Raw genomic sequence first — 18703 nt, forward strand, 5'->3', positions numbered from 1 at the left:
CATTCGCATTTAATTTGCTTTTCATTTTCTAATCGTCTCCCTTCAAATTCCGGAGCTCATAGAAGCTCATCGTTGGAAAAGGATAACGATGCAAATATTTCCTCGTATTTGAATATGGACGACTTGCCAAAGGATGTCAAATCTTCAATTTTTTTGCCAAAGGACGGTCAAATTTTCAAGTAAAAGTTGTTGACACTAATAATGGCAACGTTGTCGTTAGAATTCCTCGAGACAAAGAGAGTAAAACTCTCGTAAAACACATTGCCTAAACGAATTGCAATGCGGCTTCCAAAGGTATTCTTTGACACCCTGGAATGCAAGATGATTCGAATACCTCGAAACGAAAACCGATAGATAGATAAAGATATTTAAGCTGAGCCAATCAGAAGCCTTCGTTCGACCACGAACGAGTTCTTCAAAATAACAAGGGATGCTGGCAGGCGTTCCCTTCTTTCCCCTCCCCCCTCCCCCCACGTTCCCTTTTTTTGCTAGGTCCCATTTTTCTCGCGGGCACGTAGTCGAAACAGGAACCCCAAAACGCCGATTCTTCCTCAAACCCATCACAAGAACGCCTGCTCTGCAGGCTAAATTTATCTCAGTACAGTAAATGTTTGTAAAATTGCGTAACCAACAAGTAATTTACATGCATAAACTTCTTGACAGCTCAGCTACAGCTGGTGTCTCGAGCTCTCCGTGTAATTACGTTTTCAAACTTCAGAACACCCAGCAGACCACTTTTTAAAAAACTTGACATCCTAAATATTTTTGAAATAACTAAATTTCAGCTCTGTGAACTAGCTTACAAACATTCAAACTCCAATCTACCAGATATTTTTGGTAACCTTTTTTAAGGTACAGATTTGATTCACAATTACAATACGCGGTCTAAATCAAATAAGAATCTATATGTCCCTCCAGTAAACCTGAATTATGGGAAGTTTGGTGTTAAGTATGCAGCTCTCACAAGCTGGAATGATTTACCACATAATATAATAACCAGTTCAACACATAAAGTCTCTTAAAATAAGCTTAAATAACATCTGTTGCTTTAGAATTTTGATTCTACTTAGGTTTTGCTTCAATGTAACTTTATTTCCTACTTTAATTTAGTTCAAACTTCACTTTATTATATATAACTTTTTATGTGTATTGAATCTATTTTAGTTTGCTACTTTCCCCCTTGTAAGTTCTTATTTGAAAGTATTATATAGTTTCAAGGTGCAGAAATATTCTCTTAACCCTTTTGGGTTGTTTTCTTCTGCTCCTCCCAGTTAATTTTTTTAATAGTGATGTAAAGTATAAAATTCTCATTCTGGGAAATAACAAAAACCTTGAAACCTTGAAACCTTGAAACCTGGTGGCGAATTGCATTTTGACTATTGTGAGTCGCCGAAGAAAATCTGATATCTTAAACCACCTATTCCTAAAGAGTTTTCTCACATATGCTAAGACAGTCAAAGAAAATAACAACAGTTTTAGGCAAAAGTAGTTTGCATAATTGACGTAAGTAAACGTAAAAAAAAAACGTTTTCGATAGGCCTTTTCCAAGATGTATACATATATTTTATTTAGAACCACAGACAAATTGTATATTGAATATATAAAACAATTTAAGTTATTTTTATATACATGCTATTTATACCATAAAAGGCCAACCTACGTAAATAACTAAACTAATCATATTTCAAATATGATAATGACACACAGATGGTCATAATACAATGAAAAACGAAAGATGCAATGAAAATATATAGAAATAAAAAGTTATAATTTTTTTACAGAGCTCGGCAGTATAGATTGAATTACTCTCCAATCGACGAATACACTGACAGTGAACTTCGTATGAGATACAGATTCGGAAGAGAATCAATTATTTTCATCGCTAATTTAATTTACGACGATCGGAAGCGAAAAACGAAGCGAGGTCATGCTCTTCGTTCGATTGACCAAATCTTAATAGCCTTGAGGTTTTACGCAAGTGGTAGTTTTTTACAGGTTATTGGCCATACTTTTGGAGTAGACAAAGCGACTGTTTCTCGAGTCGTGTTCGGCGAAACGCAGGCACTTGCTGCAAGACAAGCTCAATTTATCAAGTGGCCGTCATACGAAGAGCTTTTTGAAGTGAAAAGTAACTTTTTTCAGCGAGGTGGATTTCCAGGAGTAATTGGGTGCATAGATGGATCCCACATTAAAATTCAGGCACCCCACGAGCACGAAAAATGCTACGTGAATAGGAAGAGCTATCACTCAATCAACGTTCAAGGGGTATGCAATCATAAAGGTAAACAAAGCCACGCAAGAACATGAGACTATAGTAGGCCCTTTGTAGGACTTTAATTTCCACAAGTTTTACAAAACAAGACAAACAATTAAAATATAAACTGTAAAGTAAATGTCTACAAAGAACACAACAGCGACATCTCATGATATTCAATGAATATATATTTTAATCAAAACATCAATTGTCATATGTCTCACAAAACTGGTTGTTGTCAATGCTCACTGGTTGCAGTCTATCATTCCCATCGCTATCCTGAGCAACAACTGATCAGCACTGCTACACATCATCATCTTTGTCATCATCATCATCCATCATCATCATCATTACTGTTCTTATTCATGGTAAAGGGCAGATACTGTGCACTTGATAGTGTCCTCTAGCTGCTGCCTTGGTAAACAGTCCCTGATTGTCAAAGGGAAAACAGATGTAGCAACGGTATCTTTGATACAGTCCAATATTTATTTTAATGCTATCAACTCATTAGCTAAGGACAACTATAAGAACACACTTTGTGGGGTAAAGGGGTAGGGGATTGAGCACTCCAGTCGCAAAAAAATAGTTGACATAACATGCTGGTCAGAAGCTAATTTTATGCGACAAAGAGAGATGATATATCTCTCTCAAGGGTGATGATCCCTTGGCCGCCGAAGGGGTAATAATCCCCTCTTGGAGGTGATAATCCTCTGAGATCCCACTAGTTCCCATGGCAACATAGCTATAGGGGTACCGATCCTCGGAATAAATAGCTGCCATGAGTCTATGGGTGAAAGTGTGACCAGCATGGGAGCACTTAATCCCAAACCCTGACTTTATTATTTTTATATTTTGCTGATTTAAACAATTCCTAATGATTCACCTTTGAGAGAACAACAAAAGTATTTAAATGCAGTCTCTCATTAAAATAAAGTCTAAAATTGATCAAGAATAACAGTAACTTCCTATTTACAAATGTATTGACATTAGACAGTGAATCAAGATGTCAAAGTCCTTCTCGTATGTTACAAACGATAATAGCACAATATCTATAACTACTAAGACTGTATACCTTGTCTTTGAGTGCTAGTGATTGAGAAATCCTAACAATACAAAGGGAAGGGTGGGAGGGAATTTTGATTCTTGTAAAGCTGAACAACAATGAATTACTGAAACCTAAGCCAAACAGACTAATCACACTTTGATTGACAGGGAGAATAACCGAGCTGATTGGACAATATATTTGACTGCACGTGTAAGCCTTGTGGGCTCACACGACCTTTGTACCCTCTGTATTGTTAGCATAAATGAATCATTGTTTACTATTAACTTGACTCTATTGAGCTAATGGTTGTAGCATTAACTATAATTTATATTCTATAAATTTGCTCCTTCCTAATAGATCTGTGCTTAAAATAAAGGGGCCATAAATGCTTGTAAATAGCCAACTGGTTTGCCTCCTTATCTGTTGGAATTTTCTAACAGTATTTAATGTTTATATTTATGTATTTCAGTTTCTATTTTGTATCCCCAATTAGCTCTGAAGAGCTAAAATACATTGAGACGTAAATAAAGTGGATTTATTTATTTTTATCCACGCAATCATATCATTTCCTTAAAGCTTTATAAATATTTAGATTTTCTGGATATATATGTTCTATGATAGATTAATGACAGTTCACATTACTGATGTAACAAGCCAAGGGCGCCGGGACAGACGTATTTACCGCTGCACTATCCGTGCCAAGCAGCGCCGGCGCCGCTTCGTTAGCGATTACTCACCTTTAATAAGTTAATCAAATTTACCTTCAGTTACTGTACTCAGAGCGTACGTACAGCTGATTCAAACCAGAAAGATCGTTGGTGGACGTGGTAAATATATTCATATCGTACGGCTGATTCGAACCAAAAAGACCTTTGGATGGAAAGATAAGTGAACACTATTTAGTATCCATTGAGAAACAAACATATATCAATTCAATTAGAAATCTACGAATAACTGAAACAATCCCACATATTTAAAACCCATCCGTCTGTCCTGGCGCCCTGGAACAAGCTTAATAATTGTGATAATACTGATGATGATCGATGATAGAGGATGATGATAATAGAGGATGATGGTGATAGAGAGGATGTTCAAGATTTGTTAATATCTTTTAGAATTTTATAATATTGTACAGTCATTAAGTATAGGTGTATCTATAAAGATTATAAAATTAACATTTTCATGAAAATTGCAGGTATGTTTACAACTTTGGTAGCACGTTGGCCTGGAAATACACATGACAGCCACATATTCCGTAACTCCAAGATTTATGACAACTTGGAACAAACTCACCAATCCTTGGAAGATGGTGTACTGCTAGGTATTTATTTCTTTTGTTATTTCTTCATTTCTTTCTCTCTTTCTCTCTTTCTCTCTTCCTTCCTTCCTTCCTTCCTTTCTTTCTCTTTTTTTTCTTTCTCTCTTTCTTTCTCTCTTTCTTTATAATTTATTTAATTTGGGTCTTCGTAGTGGAGCTTTGCCCTGTGGGGTTTCCCTGCCCAAGTGGCAAAGTTAATTTAAAATATTTTAAAATATGATCTAGAGTTGTGAAATTAGTAATTAGGTTAAATTGATTCTAGGTGCTACAGTGGCTATGCATGCAGTAGCTTTCTGATGACTCCATATGGGAATCCCACAAATGGACCTCAAGAGGCTTACAACAAAGCTCTACCCAAAACAAGAATGGCCATCGAGCAGACCTTTGGTCGATGGAAACGGAGATTTCATGTGTTACATTCTGAAATAACAATGCATCCGGAAAAGGTGTGTGCAATTTTGGGGGCATGTGCAGTACTACACAACATTGCCGTCATTCAAAATGAGCCAATGGAAGATGGCAATGTTGAATATGATGACTGTCCTGAATTGGATGCCTATATTGGCCCAGAATGTGGCTTCGCTATAAGGACACACATTTGTAATACCTTTTTTGCTTAAAAGTATATTATACATAGGTTGACGATTTTTACCATAAACATCCATTTCTTTCCCCCATTATTATATATTTATAAGCATGTATACATATACAGGTATTTCAAAAAAAAATTAATACTAAATACTGCACACTTAATATACAGCAATTTCCTCGCTATATGGAGCTGAGTATATATTGTTTCTGATGGAATGCACTAAAAAAATATTATTTATTTTACTTTAGACAATATAAGATAGACCCAAAAATGCATTTCAGTCTTGGAATTAATATTAATATACATAAACAATCCTTTTTGAAATAGCTGTATAACATATATCTACATAGTTGTAAAATAAGCATGTACACATGTGGAGAAGATACATTGAATGTTTATTTTTAAAATCAATTGACATTCTAGCATGCAATCAATAATTGATTCAATTATTGGCGATAATTGGTTTAAAAACATTTGGCAATAATAAATCTTTATTATATTTTAATGCTGAAACAAACAGCCATAATAGACAGCAATTAATGCATGTGCTTTAATATGTATAATAATGTAGATCAAATTAGGTCACATTGAATTAAAACATAATAAATCATTGACAAAATAAATACATTTTTGCTAAATATTTTTAGCATTAAATATTTTGCTATTCAATAATATGATACAACTTGATAATAAGTTAAATAAAATATAATTTCATTCTAAAAACTTGATCCAAAAAATGGAAATATTTTGTCCATAAATTCTAGAACATTATGTCATTATGCGAACAAAATAATCCCCATGTGTTTGTAATAAACACAGAAAATGTGCTTCATTGCTATATTAAAAAATAACTTATACTGGTAATACATTGTTATCGTATTCTTCCTGTGTTTTGGAAACACTATTTCTCATGTTTTTCTTCGTGTCGTTGTCTAATTTCCAAAGAATTATGTGGAGTCTTCGGGGAGTGCAATACAGTTATATTCTTCTTGTAATTTCTTTTCCAGATACAAAATTTCCAGCTCTAATTTCCTTTTTTTTAAGTGATTGGTTCACTTGCTTTGCTTTAAGAGGACTGAATTGCTCTCTAAGTACATCACCTTGGGTAATAGACTTTGATTTCTTTGAGGGAGCTACACTAGCAGAATTCATCTTGAATGGTGTTTTTTCTTTTGACTCTTCATGCTCACCAACAAGGGCAGCCTTGAAATTTTCCTTTTCTACATGTAAAATGACTGGAATGGGTTGCTGGGATGTACACACTCCTGGACACACTGCACTTTCTTCTGGCATATTGGCCTCCTTAAATAAAGTTGGCAATACATTACCTCTTTAAGTTTTTAAGCTTAGTTTTTAGTTTTCCTTATTTCACCCCCACAGTTGACCGTTTTATTTATGTCCTGGACTATTACTTATTAGCAAACGTCAAAGAAATGTAGATAATAGAAACGATAGTTCAATTGAGTTTTTTGGCGTTAGAGAAGTCATAACACTTTACGTTGTGTTAAAAAAGCTATGATTAATAATAATGTAAATGGTATATTTTACATTGATTGTGATCAGTCTGGTTAACGCTAAATGACTGGTGTATCTGATGCCGTCGGACATTCTACATATGACAACGGTCGTACTGATTCCAACATTTGGTGCTTTTTGATGCACGATAGAAAAAGTCGTAAAAAGAAAGGGATGAAATGTAACCCCGAGCTGAGAAACATGAGGAAAGACGTGAAAGAAAATAGCAGGGATAAAAAATCAACAAATGTAACTTGGTGCTGCATAGAAAAATATGACATCGCGTGTTTGCATGGTCGAGTGGTCATAGCGTCGGTCTCGCAATCCGTTGGAGCTGATCGTACATTGTGGCCACTAGCTGAGAATGTATTTGTCCTGGTTTATGATTAGCTCAAATTCAGTTTCTCCACCATGCTTGTAAAATAGCCAATTTATTTGCCTCCTTGCCAGTTGGGATCCTTAAAACACTTTATGTTTCTTTGATCATTTCTTCATTTCAGTTTCATTTCAGTGTTCCCAATTAGTTGTATAAACTAAATACATTGACACTTAAATAAATAGAGGATATTACATGGGCGCGCGGAGATTGCGCTCACTCGTGAGAGATCTTTTCAACACTCGAAGATAAATTTCGTATCTCCAAGCGCCCATGTAATATTCTGTTTATTATATAATTATCCATAAAATCAACTTAATAAGCTTTTGATTATTATAAAATAGTTTTTATTCATAAACTAATAGCTTAAATACACATGGTAACGATATTTTCACATGTGAAAATAACATGTTATTTACACATGTGAAAATATCAGTTTTTCGAAAAGCAGAAATATAGGTATTTTATGGATAATTATATGATAAAGTCATTTATTCATTTCAACCGCAAAAAGGTATACGCAAGTAGTAACTAATACTCAATATAATGATTAGCGCATTATTCACGTGATCACAGTCTGTTTAACGCCACGTCATGTCTGAAAGTTGAGTCTCTCTGATTATGCCGCCACAAAACTCAATGAGTTGATCTATCGTTGCTATTTTGCTAGATTTCTTTGAAGTTTGCTAATAAACAATTAGTCCAGGACGTGAATGAAACGGTCCACTGTGGGGGTGAAGCAAGTAAACCTATAATTTATAAAAATATATTAAAATATCAACCTCTTAAAATAGTTTTGCCACTGAATAGGCAACCCCGTCTGAATATAGTTGACATTATATTACTCTGTAATTTTTTTAAAGCTAAGTTATGATTTAAAAACTAGTCGTTACATAATGTAAGTGAAGTGCTGCGGATATATGAAAGACCACATTTTACCAACAGCCGGCACCAAGATACTTATTCTACATATATATATGTGTGTTTCTTTTTTCTTGTTAATATGTTAAACTTATTTGTTTTGTTTTGTTTTGTTTTTCTTAAAACTCCAGAAACCTTTGTAATTACTGTTAACTGTGTAATCTCCCACGATGAGCTTAGCTCTTGGAGAGAACACAGAAAGTCAATATGTTTAAATAAATGGAAAAAAAAAAGATACTTGAAAACATTCATCAACAATACCAGACTACTAAATGTGACAGTGTTTATGTAAATGAGCTCGGGGGGCAGCATAGACGCTCAAAGTAACCCCACACAGTATCCTTCAAACCACAACGAAATGCGACGTAATGCGCGTTTTCTCTTATGAAGAACTCCGCAATCCATATGTATTGCAGCTGAGCCGAGTATTTACCGAGCATCCTTCAAAGACACAGTACGACACGACCGATGCCCGAGCATATTCCGAGCATCCTCCGAAAAATCCGGCTGGACCGACGCCTAGATCCAAAATCAAGATTTTGCTTGCATACAGTCCACAGGGCTCCCAACATGCAATAACTGTTGTGTCAAGATTAGTGTTGCTGCTCCCCTTACGGCTTTGCAGCAATAATAAATTAATTACAATAAAATATTAGATAATAAATAATTTACAATACTCAGACAAGGACAACAAGGACATAAGCTATAAGAAATTTAAACCATATAAATCAAACTGCCGCATGGCATATATTTGCACTACTGAGATTCTTTGTTCATCACAATTGTTATCAACCTAGAGAGGTTAATTGATCACCAACAACCTTGCTCAAGTCGTTGAAAGGGGAACAACTAATGACATCCTTGCTACAGAAACCTGCGAGACGGAAAATTATTTGTTTGCAAAATTTATCTAATGATCGGGGATAGAGATCAGAGGCTGCTCGTTCAAAGCCTGTTAGTCCCAATCAATTTTCCTAGTAAGTTGGCGATTGCAAATTGACGTAAGTTTATGGGATAGATATCAAAAATGAGGGCGCATCGAATAAACTGACACTATATGATTATTTATGAATCCTTTTTCTTTCTTAATTCAATTTTATTCAACGGCTCATATTTTTTTCTGAAATGATGTCATGTCATTGCCGTCTTGGAACAAATTTCTATTTAGAATTTTTGCACACATTTCAAAATCTAGACTGAATACAACCCTATATTGCTTACAAAACCGATCAGTATTTGATCCGTTCATCGACATAACTTCAAACACAGTTTAAACAGTCAGAGGCCGTTAGCCCAAATTAGTTTTTTCGTACGTGAACTGCTCCTTTATTTTCACCAACGCATGAACAATTTCAATCATAGTTAAAATTTAACACACTTATAGCCCGTTAATTATTCAAAAATACTAACTTTAATTAACCAATTAGACAGACGAAAATGGTTCTACAACTTTTAGCTTCAACTTAGAGTTTGTTTTCAGGCAAACTGAGAGTCTTGTTTATAGCCTTGCTCGTTAGTGATGTCCAAGCTTTGATGGTGCAGCTTCACAGTACCTGGCCACTGCTGATTCGTACTGTTCATAAAACTTGCCTGGTTCTGCTTCCTTTAGTATCTCAATGCGATGGTCTCCAAAATGAAATTTTGGCATATTAACTGCATTGGCTGGCTTTCTGGACCTAAAGACATTATACAATTAAAAGATGAGTGTTTGCAAACAACGAAAATCTTAATAAAAATAAATAAATAATTTTAAGTGATGCTACTAATTGCGCGGGATGATAGTCAAAAGTCATCTCTATAAACTTTGCATGAATATGTTGGTATTCAGACAAGCAATGTCATCTTATGTAGTCTCTTATGTGTCAGTAAATCTAAACTTTTTGAGTTCACTTTTTACCAAACAACATGCCCTACCTGTAAGTAGTTCGCAGATGGCTCGTCAAATGGTTACCATCAGTGCATTTCAGGGCCATCAAGGACTGCCCACACAGGACTCCGTCACGTGGATAAAGCATCTCTACGCATGGTTCCCATCCGGCTGTTTTCTTCTGCATCACGGGACCATTGGCAGGGAAGTTGGCACCGATGACTTTAACCTTGAAAATAAAGCTATCTCCCTGTATGCTTAAATTGAAGAGAGAAAAAGAAATTTATTCAGATTTTCTATACTTTAATTGAGGGGCTACTTGTGTTGGTCAAGTAATTATCGAAAGGGAAGTTATTGCTATATGACACTGTAAATATTGCTCATTACCAAATCGTAAAAAGAGGACGCCCTCTACTCTACCTTGTGTCCTGGTGAATGGTAAGATAGCCTCCATCCTCGTAGATTTGGGTTCTTTCCCAAGTGAATCCTTCAGGTAAAGAATCCTTGAAGTAATCTGGAATCCCTGAGACATGCTTGATGAAGGTTTTGCTTCCATACATGCAACAAGGTGCCAAAATATCGTACGCAAATGGTAAGGGACCTCCTTCAGTGATTCTTATCTTTTCCACCTGGGTACCTCTAAATATGAAAATAAATAAAAACCCATGAATTTGTTTAATGGCTTTTATCTGTACCCTATATTTCGAACTCACTTGAAGTTAGAATACACTTTAGAACTAACAAGAGACTGCTGTCATGTTAAAGGCGTGTTCCGGAAACATACGACATCCAGACGGAATTCACCAAACATATTTAGTACTCGTTTTTATGATGGTGTCGGGATGGGGTTCAACAGCTAACTGACAATTGGTCTAACAATTAGTAGTTGATTTACAATCTGGTACCCACTAACCACACCCTTTTTTGCATCTTTAACTTAGTCAGATATAACGACAAACAGAAGACGCAACATTTGTTCATACTACTTTCTTCGAATAGATAATCAAAAGCGATAAACAAGAATTGAACATACGCAGAGCCCGCAATTTGTAGTTTAAAAAATGAAACAATTGCGCACTTACTCAAATGGCTTGCCTTCTCCTTCTCCTACACACTTGAAGTGGTGACCATTTACTGTCCCTTCCATGGTCATCTTGATGCACATATCCTTCTTAACCAATGAAGACTGATCGAGAATATTAACGCAGTTGAGTATATTAGTAACATATATATGCATTATCAAAGCACCATACGTAAGCATAGAAGAAAAGAGGGAAACAACATACCATTGTGAGCAAGTATCTTGCGCAGATTTTGTCTTGTAAATGCTAACTGTTCTTCCTGCGGGATCCTGGTGAAAGTGGTAAAGAGAAAGCGCTCTTCTTTATTTATAGGGACATATTACGTAATAAAGCAGTGACAAAATGGTTGGCACATCAACATCACAATTGCAATTTTTATGCACATTGCGTCCACCTGCCGTTTCTTTGTCTTTGTGGGCAAGTGGGCGGGCACAGTTTTAGTTACTTGATTTTCAGATAGCCTGGTGTTGTTGATAATCTTGTTTTTTAGTAATGTTCAAGCTTCGGTGGAGTACATCACAGGAAGCCTAAGCATTTCACACTTACTTAGTTCGAAACAAAAACGTCTTGTCCCTGCACTCATGGGAAAAGCTAATAAATAAATAAAAGATTAGTGTGGAAGTACGAAAGAAGAAAATACGAGATATGAAATTAAAGTACATACCAATGTAAGATTGAATTTTTCACTTAATTACTTGTAAGTAACACCTTACCACATCCAGATAAATTTGCATTAGGGACAGACCATTAGATAGTTGATGGGGGTTGCGTAAATCCAAAAAAATATCGAGCAAGCACTTAAACCTCAAAAAACATATCGTGCAACCTCTTCTGCTAAAAGAAAAATATCTAGCTGTACGCAAAAAATAACGTGCAAGGGTTGAGCCAAAAAAATAATTATCATGCAACCAAAATTCCTGCAAACCCCCCATCAATTATCTAATGGTCCATCCCTTACAAGTTCACACAGCTGGTTGGCAAGTGGGCCATGTTTGATTTGTACAGTACTTTCTGGAAGGGCAGACTGATCCAAAGGGTTACGGGTTCTCAATGCTCTATTATGACAAACGACGTCTGTTTTACAATTTTTAGAACACTAATGATGAAATGATGGAACAACATGTCAAGTGTGTAGTAAAAGCAAAATGTCATTGATAACGCTTCAGAAAATTAATTAAAATAGCTAATTGAAAGACAGCAACCACAGCCCCCTTTGTGGATGAAAATCTTTATGTATAAGCGATCGGTTTGTCAGCGCATTGTATAAAAATGGGAAACGTTGCAATAATCGCACTGTAAACATTTAACTATATATCTACAAGTGAGAATGATTAATGGTGATATTGAGTATTAAGGAACGAGTTGTTTATCACACATATAATTTTCTGCGGTTGAAGAGACACGCCATAATATAACATGCTTTTCCATACTGTACCATGCAAGTAAAATTTTATTGATTTTTTAAAACTATTTTCTTTTTACTCAGCTCACGGTTCCATTTCATCTCTATCTTTTAAACGACGTTTTCTTTTTGCGCATCAAAAGACACCACATGTTAAACCAGTACGACCTTTGTCATATCTAGAACGCCGCCACAAAACTCAATGAGTTGACCTATCGTTGCTATTTTGCTAGATTTCTTTGGAGTTTGGTAATTAAAAAATAACACTAGCATGTGAATGATATACAGACCAAGATGCACAATGAGCCACCCTGCCTAAATAAAGTTGGCATTACATTACTCTTTAAGTTTTTAAGCTTAGTTTTTAGTTTCCCTTACTTCAACCCCACAGTTAACCGTTTCATATGTCCTGGACTATTACTTATAAGCAAACTTCAAAGAAATGTAGCTAATAGAAACGATAGTTCACTCGAGTTTGTGGCGTTATAGTAATCATAATAATAAGATAATAATAAGATACGTGTTCTACAGTTGACTGGTTCAATTTTGGAATGTGCTGGGATTTTAAAAAGGCTATGATTACTAATGATGCAAATGGTATATTTTACATTGATAGTGATCAGTCTGGTTAACGCTAGATCACGTCTCATAATTGGATGACTGGACGTCCTAAATATGACAACGGTCGTACTGATTCCAACATTTGGTGCTTTTTGATGCGCGATAGAGAAAGTCGTAAAAAGAAAGGGATTAAATGTAACCCCGAGCTGAGAAACGTGGAAAAACGTGAAAAAAAATAGCAGGGATAAAAAATCAACAAATTATGTAACTTGGTGCTGCATAGAAAAATATGACATCGCGTGTTTGCATGGTCGAGTGGTCATAGCGTCGGTCTCGCAATCTGTTGGTGCTAATCGTACATTGTGGTCACTAGCTGAGAATGTATTTGTCATGGTTTATGATTAGCTCAAATTCAGTTTCTCCACCATGCTTGTAAAATAGCCAATTTGTTTGCCTCCCTGCCAGTTGGGATCCTTAAAATATGGCGCGCGGAATGGTTCAAAATTGTCATTTCGATGTAATTGAATGTTTGTTGTCAATTGCGTTACTTCGCTTGAATGTGTACACTTATCAATGCATTGCATTACACAAGCACGTTCCATATGTTTTTTTTTTTGTTGTCAATCACTGCTTATAAAAATAGTCAATCACCAAAACTCGGTCAATTCCAAAAACTCTGTCAATTACAAAAAACTCGGTCAATCACCAAAACTCGGTCAATTCAGCAAAAAACTCGGTCAATTCAGCAAAAAACTCGGTCAATTACAAAAACTCGGTCAATTCAGCAAGGTTCAAATTCAGGTTAATTCATAAACTAATAGCTTAAATACACATGGTAACGAAAAGGAGAAATATAGGTATTTTATGGATATTTATTTCAACCGCAAAAATACGCAAGTAGTAACTAATACTCAATATGATGATAAGTGATTATTCTCGTGATCACAGTCTGTTTAACGCCACGTCGTGTCTGAAAGTTGAGTCTCTCTGACTATGCCGCCACACAACTCAATGAGTTGACCTATCGTTGCTATTTTGCTAGATTTCTTTGAAGTTTACTAATAAATAATTTACAATACTCAGACAAGGACAACAAGAACATAAACTATAAGAAATTTAAACCATATGAATCAAACTGCCGCATGGCATATATTTGCACTACTGAGATTCTTTGTTCATCATAATTCTTATCAACCTAGAGAGGTTAATTGAACACCAACAACCTTGCTCAAGTCGTTGAAAGGGGAACAACTACAGACATCCTTGCTACAAAAACCTGCGAGACGGAAAATTATTTGTTTGCAAAATTTATCTAATGATCGGGGATAGAGATCAGAGGCTGCTCGTTCAAAGCCTGTTAGTCCCAATAAATTGTCCTAGTAGGTTGGCGATTGCAAATTGCCGTAAGTTTATGGGATAGATTTCTAAAATGAGGGCGCATCGAATAATCTGATACTTTATGATTATTTATGAATCCTTTTCTATTTCTTCATCCATTTTTGTTCAACGGCTTATGTTTTTTCTGAAATGATGTCATGTTATTGCCGTCTTGGCACAAATTTCTATTTAGAATTTTTGCACACATTTCAAATTCTAGACTGAATACAAACCTATATTGCTCACAAAACCGATCACTATTTGATCCGGTCAACGACATCCAAACACAGTTTAAACAGTCAGAGACCGTTAGCCCAAATTAGTTTTTTCGTACGTGACTATTTTCACCCACGCATGAACAATTTCAATCGTAATTAAAATTTAACACAGTTATAGCCCGTTAATTATTCAAAAATACTAACTTTAATTAACCAAAAAGACAGATGAAAATGGTTCTACAACTTTTGGCTTCAACTTAGAGTTTGTTTTCAGGCAAACTGAGAGTCTTGTTTATAGCCTTGCTTGTTAGTGATGTCCAAGCTTTGATGGTGCAGCTTCACAGTACCTGGCCACTGCTGATTCGTACTGTTCATAAAGCTTGCCTGGTTCTGCTTCCTTTAGTATCTCAATGCGATGGTCTCCAAAATGAAATTTTGGCATATTAACTGCATTGGCTGGCTTTCTGGACCTAAAGACATTATACAATTAAAAGATAAGTGTTTGCAAACAACGAAAATCTTGTTAAAAGTGAGCTGAGAAACGTTAAAACAAGTAAAATGAAAAGTGCATGGTTTAAAAAAATCAATAAAATTTTACTTGCATGGTACAGCATGAAAAAGCATGTTATGTTATGGCCTGTCTCTTCAACCGCAGAAAATTATATAAAGACCTTGTTCCCTGAATATCACAATTAATCATTCTCACTTGTAAATATATAATTAAATGTTTACAGTGCGATTACTGCAACGTTTCCCATTTTTATACGATGCGCTGACAAACCGATCGCTTATACATGATGACCTTCATCCACAAAGGGGGCTGTGGTTGCTGTCTTTCAATTAGCTATCAAATTAATTAATTTTCTGAAGCGTTATCAATGACATTTTGCTTTTACTACACACTTGACATGTTGTTCCATCATTTCATCATTAGTGTTCTAAAAATTGTAAAACATACGTCGTTTGTCATAATAGAGCATTGCGAATCCGTAAGCCTTTGGATCAGTCTGCCCTTCCAGAAAGTACCGTATATTCTGTACCGGCCCACTTGCCAACAAGCTGTGTGAACTTGTAATACAATTTTTTCTGGATGTGGTAAGGTGTTACTTATAAGTAATTAAGTGCAAAATGCACTTCAGCTCTTTTCCATGACCAAAGTTCAGATTTATAGAGCCAAACCTAACTAAAAATTCATCCTTACATTGGTATGCACTTTAATTTCATATCTCGTATTTTGTTCTTTGGTACTTCCACACTAATCTTTTATTCATTTATTAGCTTTTACCACGATAGCAGGGACAAGACGTTTTTGTTTCGAACTAGGTAAGTGTGAAGTCCTCAGGCATCCTGTGATGTACTCCACCGAAGCTTGAACATTACTAAAAAACAAGGTTATCAATCATATCAAGCTATCTGAAAATCAAGTGACTAAAACTGTGCCCGCCCACTTGCCCACAAAGACAAAGAAACGGCAGGTGAACGCAATGTGCACAAAAATTGCAATTGTGATGTTGATGTGCCAACCACTTTGTCACTGCTTTATTACGTAATATGTCCCTATAAATAAAGAAGAGCGCTTTCTCTTTACCACTTTCACCAGGATCCCGCAGGAAGAACAGTTAGCATTTACAAGACAAAATCTGCGTAAGATACTTGCTCACAATGGTATGTTGTTTCCCTCTTTTCTTCTATGCTTACAAATGGTGCAGTGATAATGCATATATATGTTACTAATATACTCAACTGCGTTAATATTCTCGATCAGTCTTCATTGGTTAAGAAGGATATGTGCATCAAGATGACCATGGAAGGGACAGTAAATGGTCACCACTTCAAGTGCGTAGGAGAAGGAAAAGGCAAGCCATTTGAGTAAGTGCGCAATTGTTTCATTTTTTAAACTACAAATTGCGAGCTCTGCGTATGTTCAATTGTTGTTTATCGCTTTTGATTATCTATTTGAATAAGTGCGCAATTGTTTCATTTTTTAAACTACAAATTGCGGGCTCTGCGTATGTTCAATTCTTGTTTATCGCTTTTGATTATCTATTTGAAGAATGTCGTATGAACAAATGTTGCGTCTTCAGTTTGTCGTTATATCTGACTAAGTTAAAGATGCAAAATAGGGTGTGGTTAGTGGGTACCAGATTGTAAATTAGCTACTAATTGTTAGACCAATTGTCAGTTAGCTGTTGAACCCCATCCCGACACCATCATGATCACCATCATCACCATCACCACCTTTAACATGACAGCAGTCTCTTGTTAGTTCTAAAGTGTATTCTAACTTCAAGTGAGTTCGAAATATAGGGTACAGATAAAAGCCATTAAACAAATTCATGGGTTTTTATTTATTTTCATATTTAGAGGTACCCAGGTGGAAAAGATAAGAATCACTGAAGGAGGTCCCTTACCATTTGCGTACGATATTTTGGCACCTTGTTGCATGTATGGAAGCAAAACCTTCATCAAGCATGTCTCAGGGATTCCAGATTACTTCAAGGATTCTTTACCTGAAGGATTCACTTGGGAAAGAACCCAAATCTACGAGGATGGAGGCTATCTTACCATTCACCAGGACACAAGGTAGAGTAGAGGGCGTCCTCTTTTTACGATTTGGTAATGAGCAATATTTACAGTGTCATATAGCAATAACTTCCCTTTCGATAATTACTTGACCAACACAAGTAGCCCCTCAATTAAAGTATAGAAAATCTGAATAAATTTCTTTTTCTCTCTTCAATTTAAGCATACAGGGAGATAGCTTTATTTTCAAGGTTAAAGTCATCGGTGCCAACTTCCCTGCCAATGGTCCCGTGATGCAGAAGAAAACAGCCGGATGGGAACCATGCGTAGAGATGCTTTATCCACGTGACGGAGTCCTGTGTGGGCAGTCCTTGATGGCCCTGAAATGCACTGATGGTAACCATTTGACGAGCCATCTGCGAACTACTTACAGGTAGGGCATGTTGTTTGGTAAAAAGTGAACTCAAAAAGTTTAGATTTACTGACACATAAGAGACTACATAAGATGACATTGCTTGTCTGAATACCAACATATTCATGCACAGTTTATAGAGATGACTTTTGACTATCATCCCGCGCAATTAGTAGCATCACTTAAAATTATTTATTTATTTTTATTAAGATTTTCGTTGTTTGCAAACACTCATCTTTTAATTGTATAATGTCTTTAGGTCCAGAAAGCCAGCCAATGCAGTTAATATGCCAAAATTTCATTTTGGAGACCATCGCATTGAGATACTAAAGGAAGCAGAACCAGGCAAGTTTTATGAACAGTACGAATCAGCAGTGGCCAGGTACTGTGAAGCTGCACCATCAAAGCTTGGACATCACTAACAAGCAAGGCTATAAACAAGGCTGTCAGTTTGATTGGAAACAAACTCTAAGTTGAAGCTAAAAGTTGTAGAACCATTTTCGTCTGTCTAATTGGTTAATTAAAGTTATATAGGGTAATATAGGGTTGTATTCAGTCTAGAATTTGAAATGTGTGCAAAAATTCTAAATAGAAATTTGTGCCAGGACGGCAATGACATGACATCATTTCAGAAAAAAATATGAGCCTTTGAATAAAATTGAATTAAGAAAAAAAAAAGGATTCATAAATAATCATATAGTATCAGTTTATTCGATGCGCCCTCATTTTTGATATCTATCCCATAAACTTACGGCAATTTGCAATCGCCAACTTACTAGGAAAATTGATTGGGACTAACAGGCTTTGAACGAGCAGCCTCTGGTCTCTATCCCCGATCGTTAGACAAATTTTGCAAACAAATAATTTTCCGTCTCGAAGCGTTTTGTAGCAAGAATGTCTGTAGTTGTTCCCCTTTCAACGACTTGATAAAGGTTGTTGGTGATCAATTAACCTCTCTAGGTTGATGAGAATATTGTGATGAACAAGTAATCTCAGTAGTGCAAATATATGCGCGGGTGTGTGCTGGGTGGGGGGATGGTGGGTTAATATAAATTAATCAGTTTCAATTTCCATTTAGATTGCAGACCCCCTTTCGTGAGAGTTTTTTTAGTCCCAAGTTTTGTCTTTTTCGATCAGTAACTAATGCAAAAAAGTACTTGAGGAATGGTCCACTAGACAGTAATAATATCTAAAACTCTAATATTGCGAATGACAAACTCAGTGAATTTGCTAATGTGCA

General features: G+C 35.8%; 3 protein-coding genes across 4 annotated transcripts; 1 reads left to right on the forward strand and 2 right to left on the reverse strand.

Moving 5' to 3' along the window:
- Positions 1 to 9409: 9409 nt before the first annotated feature.
- Positions 9410 to 11333, reverse strand: LOC116302120 (GFP-like non-fluorescent chromoprotein FP595). The gene is made up of 5 exons (XM_031711338.2): positions 11175 to 11333; positions 10971 to 11074; positions 10309 to 10527; positions 9936 to 10145; positions 9410 to 9697 (listed from the first exon to the last, which is right to left on the reverse strand). Exons 1-5 carry the CDS (start codon positions 11175 to 11177, stop codon positions 9535 to 9537), a joined length of 699 nt encoding a protein of 232 aa, XP_031567198.2. The 5' UTR covers positions 11178 to 11333; the 3' UTR covers positions 9410 to 9534.
- A 3377-nt stretch (positions 11334 to 14710) lies between these two features.
- LOC148909030 (GFP-like non-fluorescent chromoprotein FP595) lies at positions 14711 to 15851 on the reverse strand. 2 transcript variants are annotated; one of them, XR_016120350.1, is made up of 2 exons: positions 15131 to 15723; positions 14711 to 14998 (listed from the first exon to the last, which is right to left on the reverse strand). XR_016120350.1 is itself a non-coding variant. In XM_089033500.1 (2 exons), exons 1-2 carry the CDS (start codon positions 15750 to 15752, stop codon positions 14836 to 14838), a joined length of 186 nt encoding a protein of 61 aa, XP_088889626.1. In that variant the 5' UTR covers positions 15753 to 15851; the 3' UTR covers positions 14711 to 14835. The 2 variants fall into 2 exon arrangements, 1 of the variants encoding a protein (XP_088889626.1); XM_089033500.1 differs by lacking the exon at positions 15131 to 15723 and adding an exon at positions 15730 to 15851.
- Positions 15833 to 18002, forward strand: LOC116302110 (GFP-like non-fluorescent chromoprotein FP595). Its single transcript, XM_089033499.1, has 6 exons — positions 15833 to 15851; positions 16129 to 16193; positions 16294 to 16397; positions 16893 to 17111; positions 17275 to 17484; positions 17723 to 18002. The coding sequence occupies exons 2-6, from the start codon at positions 16191 to 16193 to the stop codon at positions 17883 to 17885; spliced, it is 699 nt and encodes a 232-aa protein (XP_088889625.1). The 5' UTR covers positions 15833 to 15851; positions 16129 to 16190; the 3' UTR covers positions 17886 to 18002.
- The last annotated feature ends 701 nt before the right edge of the window (positions 18003 to 18703 follow it).

The sequence above is a fragment of the Actinia tenebrosa genome, unplaced genomic scaffold, assembly GCF_029948245.1.
Source record: "Actinia tenebrosa isolate PJP-AT-01 unplaced genomic scaffold, QUT_ActTen_1.0 PGA_scaffold2__45_contigs__length_23673736, whole genome shotgun sequence".
NCBI lineage: Eukaryota > Metazoa > Cnidaria > Anthozoa > Actiniaria > Actiniidae > Actinia > Actinia tenebrosa.

Excerpts from the sequence above, each read along its gene's own strand:
- LOC116302120 (XM_031711338.2), bottom strand. Across the intron at positions 10,528-10,970 it reads GGAGAAGGCAAGCCATTTGA|AGGTACCCAGGTGGAAAAGA; the intron begins GTAAGTGCGCAA and ends TTTCATATTTAG. Across the intron at positions 9,698-9,935 it reads CATCTGCGAACTACTTACAG|GTCCAGAAAGCCAGCCAATG; the intron begins GTAGGGCATGTT and ends TAATGTCTTTAG.
- LOC148909030 (XM_089033500.1), bottom strand. The coding sequence starts at position 15,752 with ATGAAATTAAAGTGCATACCAAT. Across the intron at positions 14,999-15,729 it reads AAATTAAAGTGCATACCAAT|GTCCAGAAAGCCAGCCAATG; the intron begins GTAAGGATGAAT and ends TAATGTCTTTAG.
- LOC116302110 (XM_089033499.1), top strand. Across the intron at positions 17,112-17,274 it reads ACCATTCACCAGGACACAAG|CATACAGGGAGATAGCTTTA; the intron begins GTAGAGTAGAGG and ends CTTCAATTTAAG. Across the intron at positions 17,485-17,722 it reads CATCTGCGAACTACTTACAG|GTCCAGAAAGCCAGCCAATG; the intron begins GTAGGGCATGTT and ends TAATGTCTTTAG.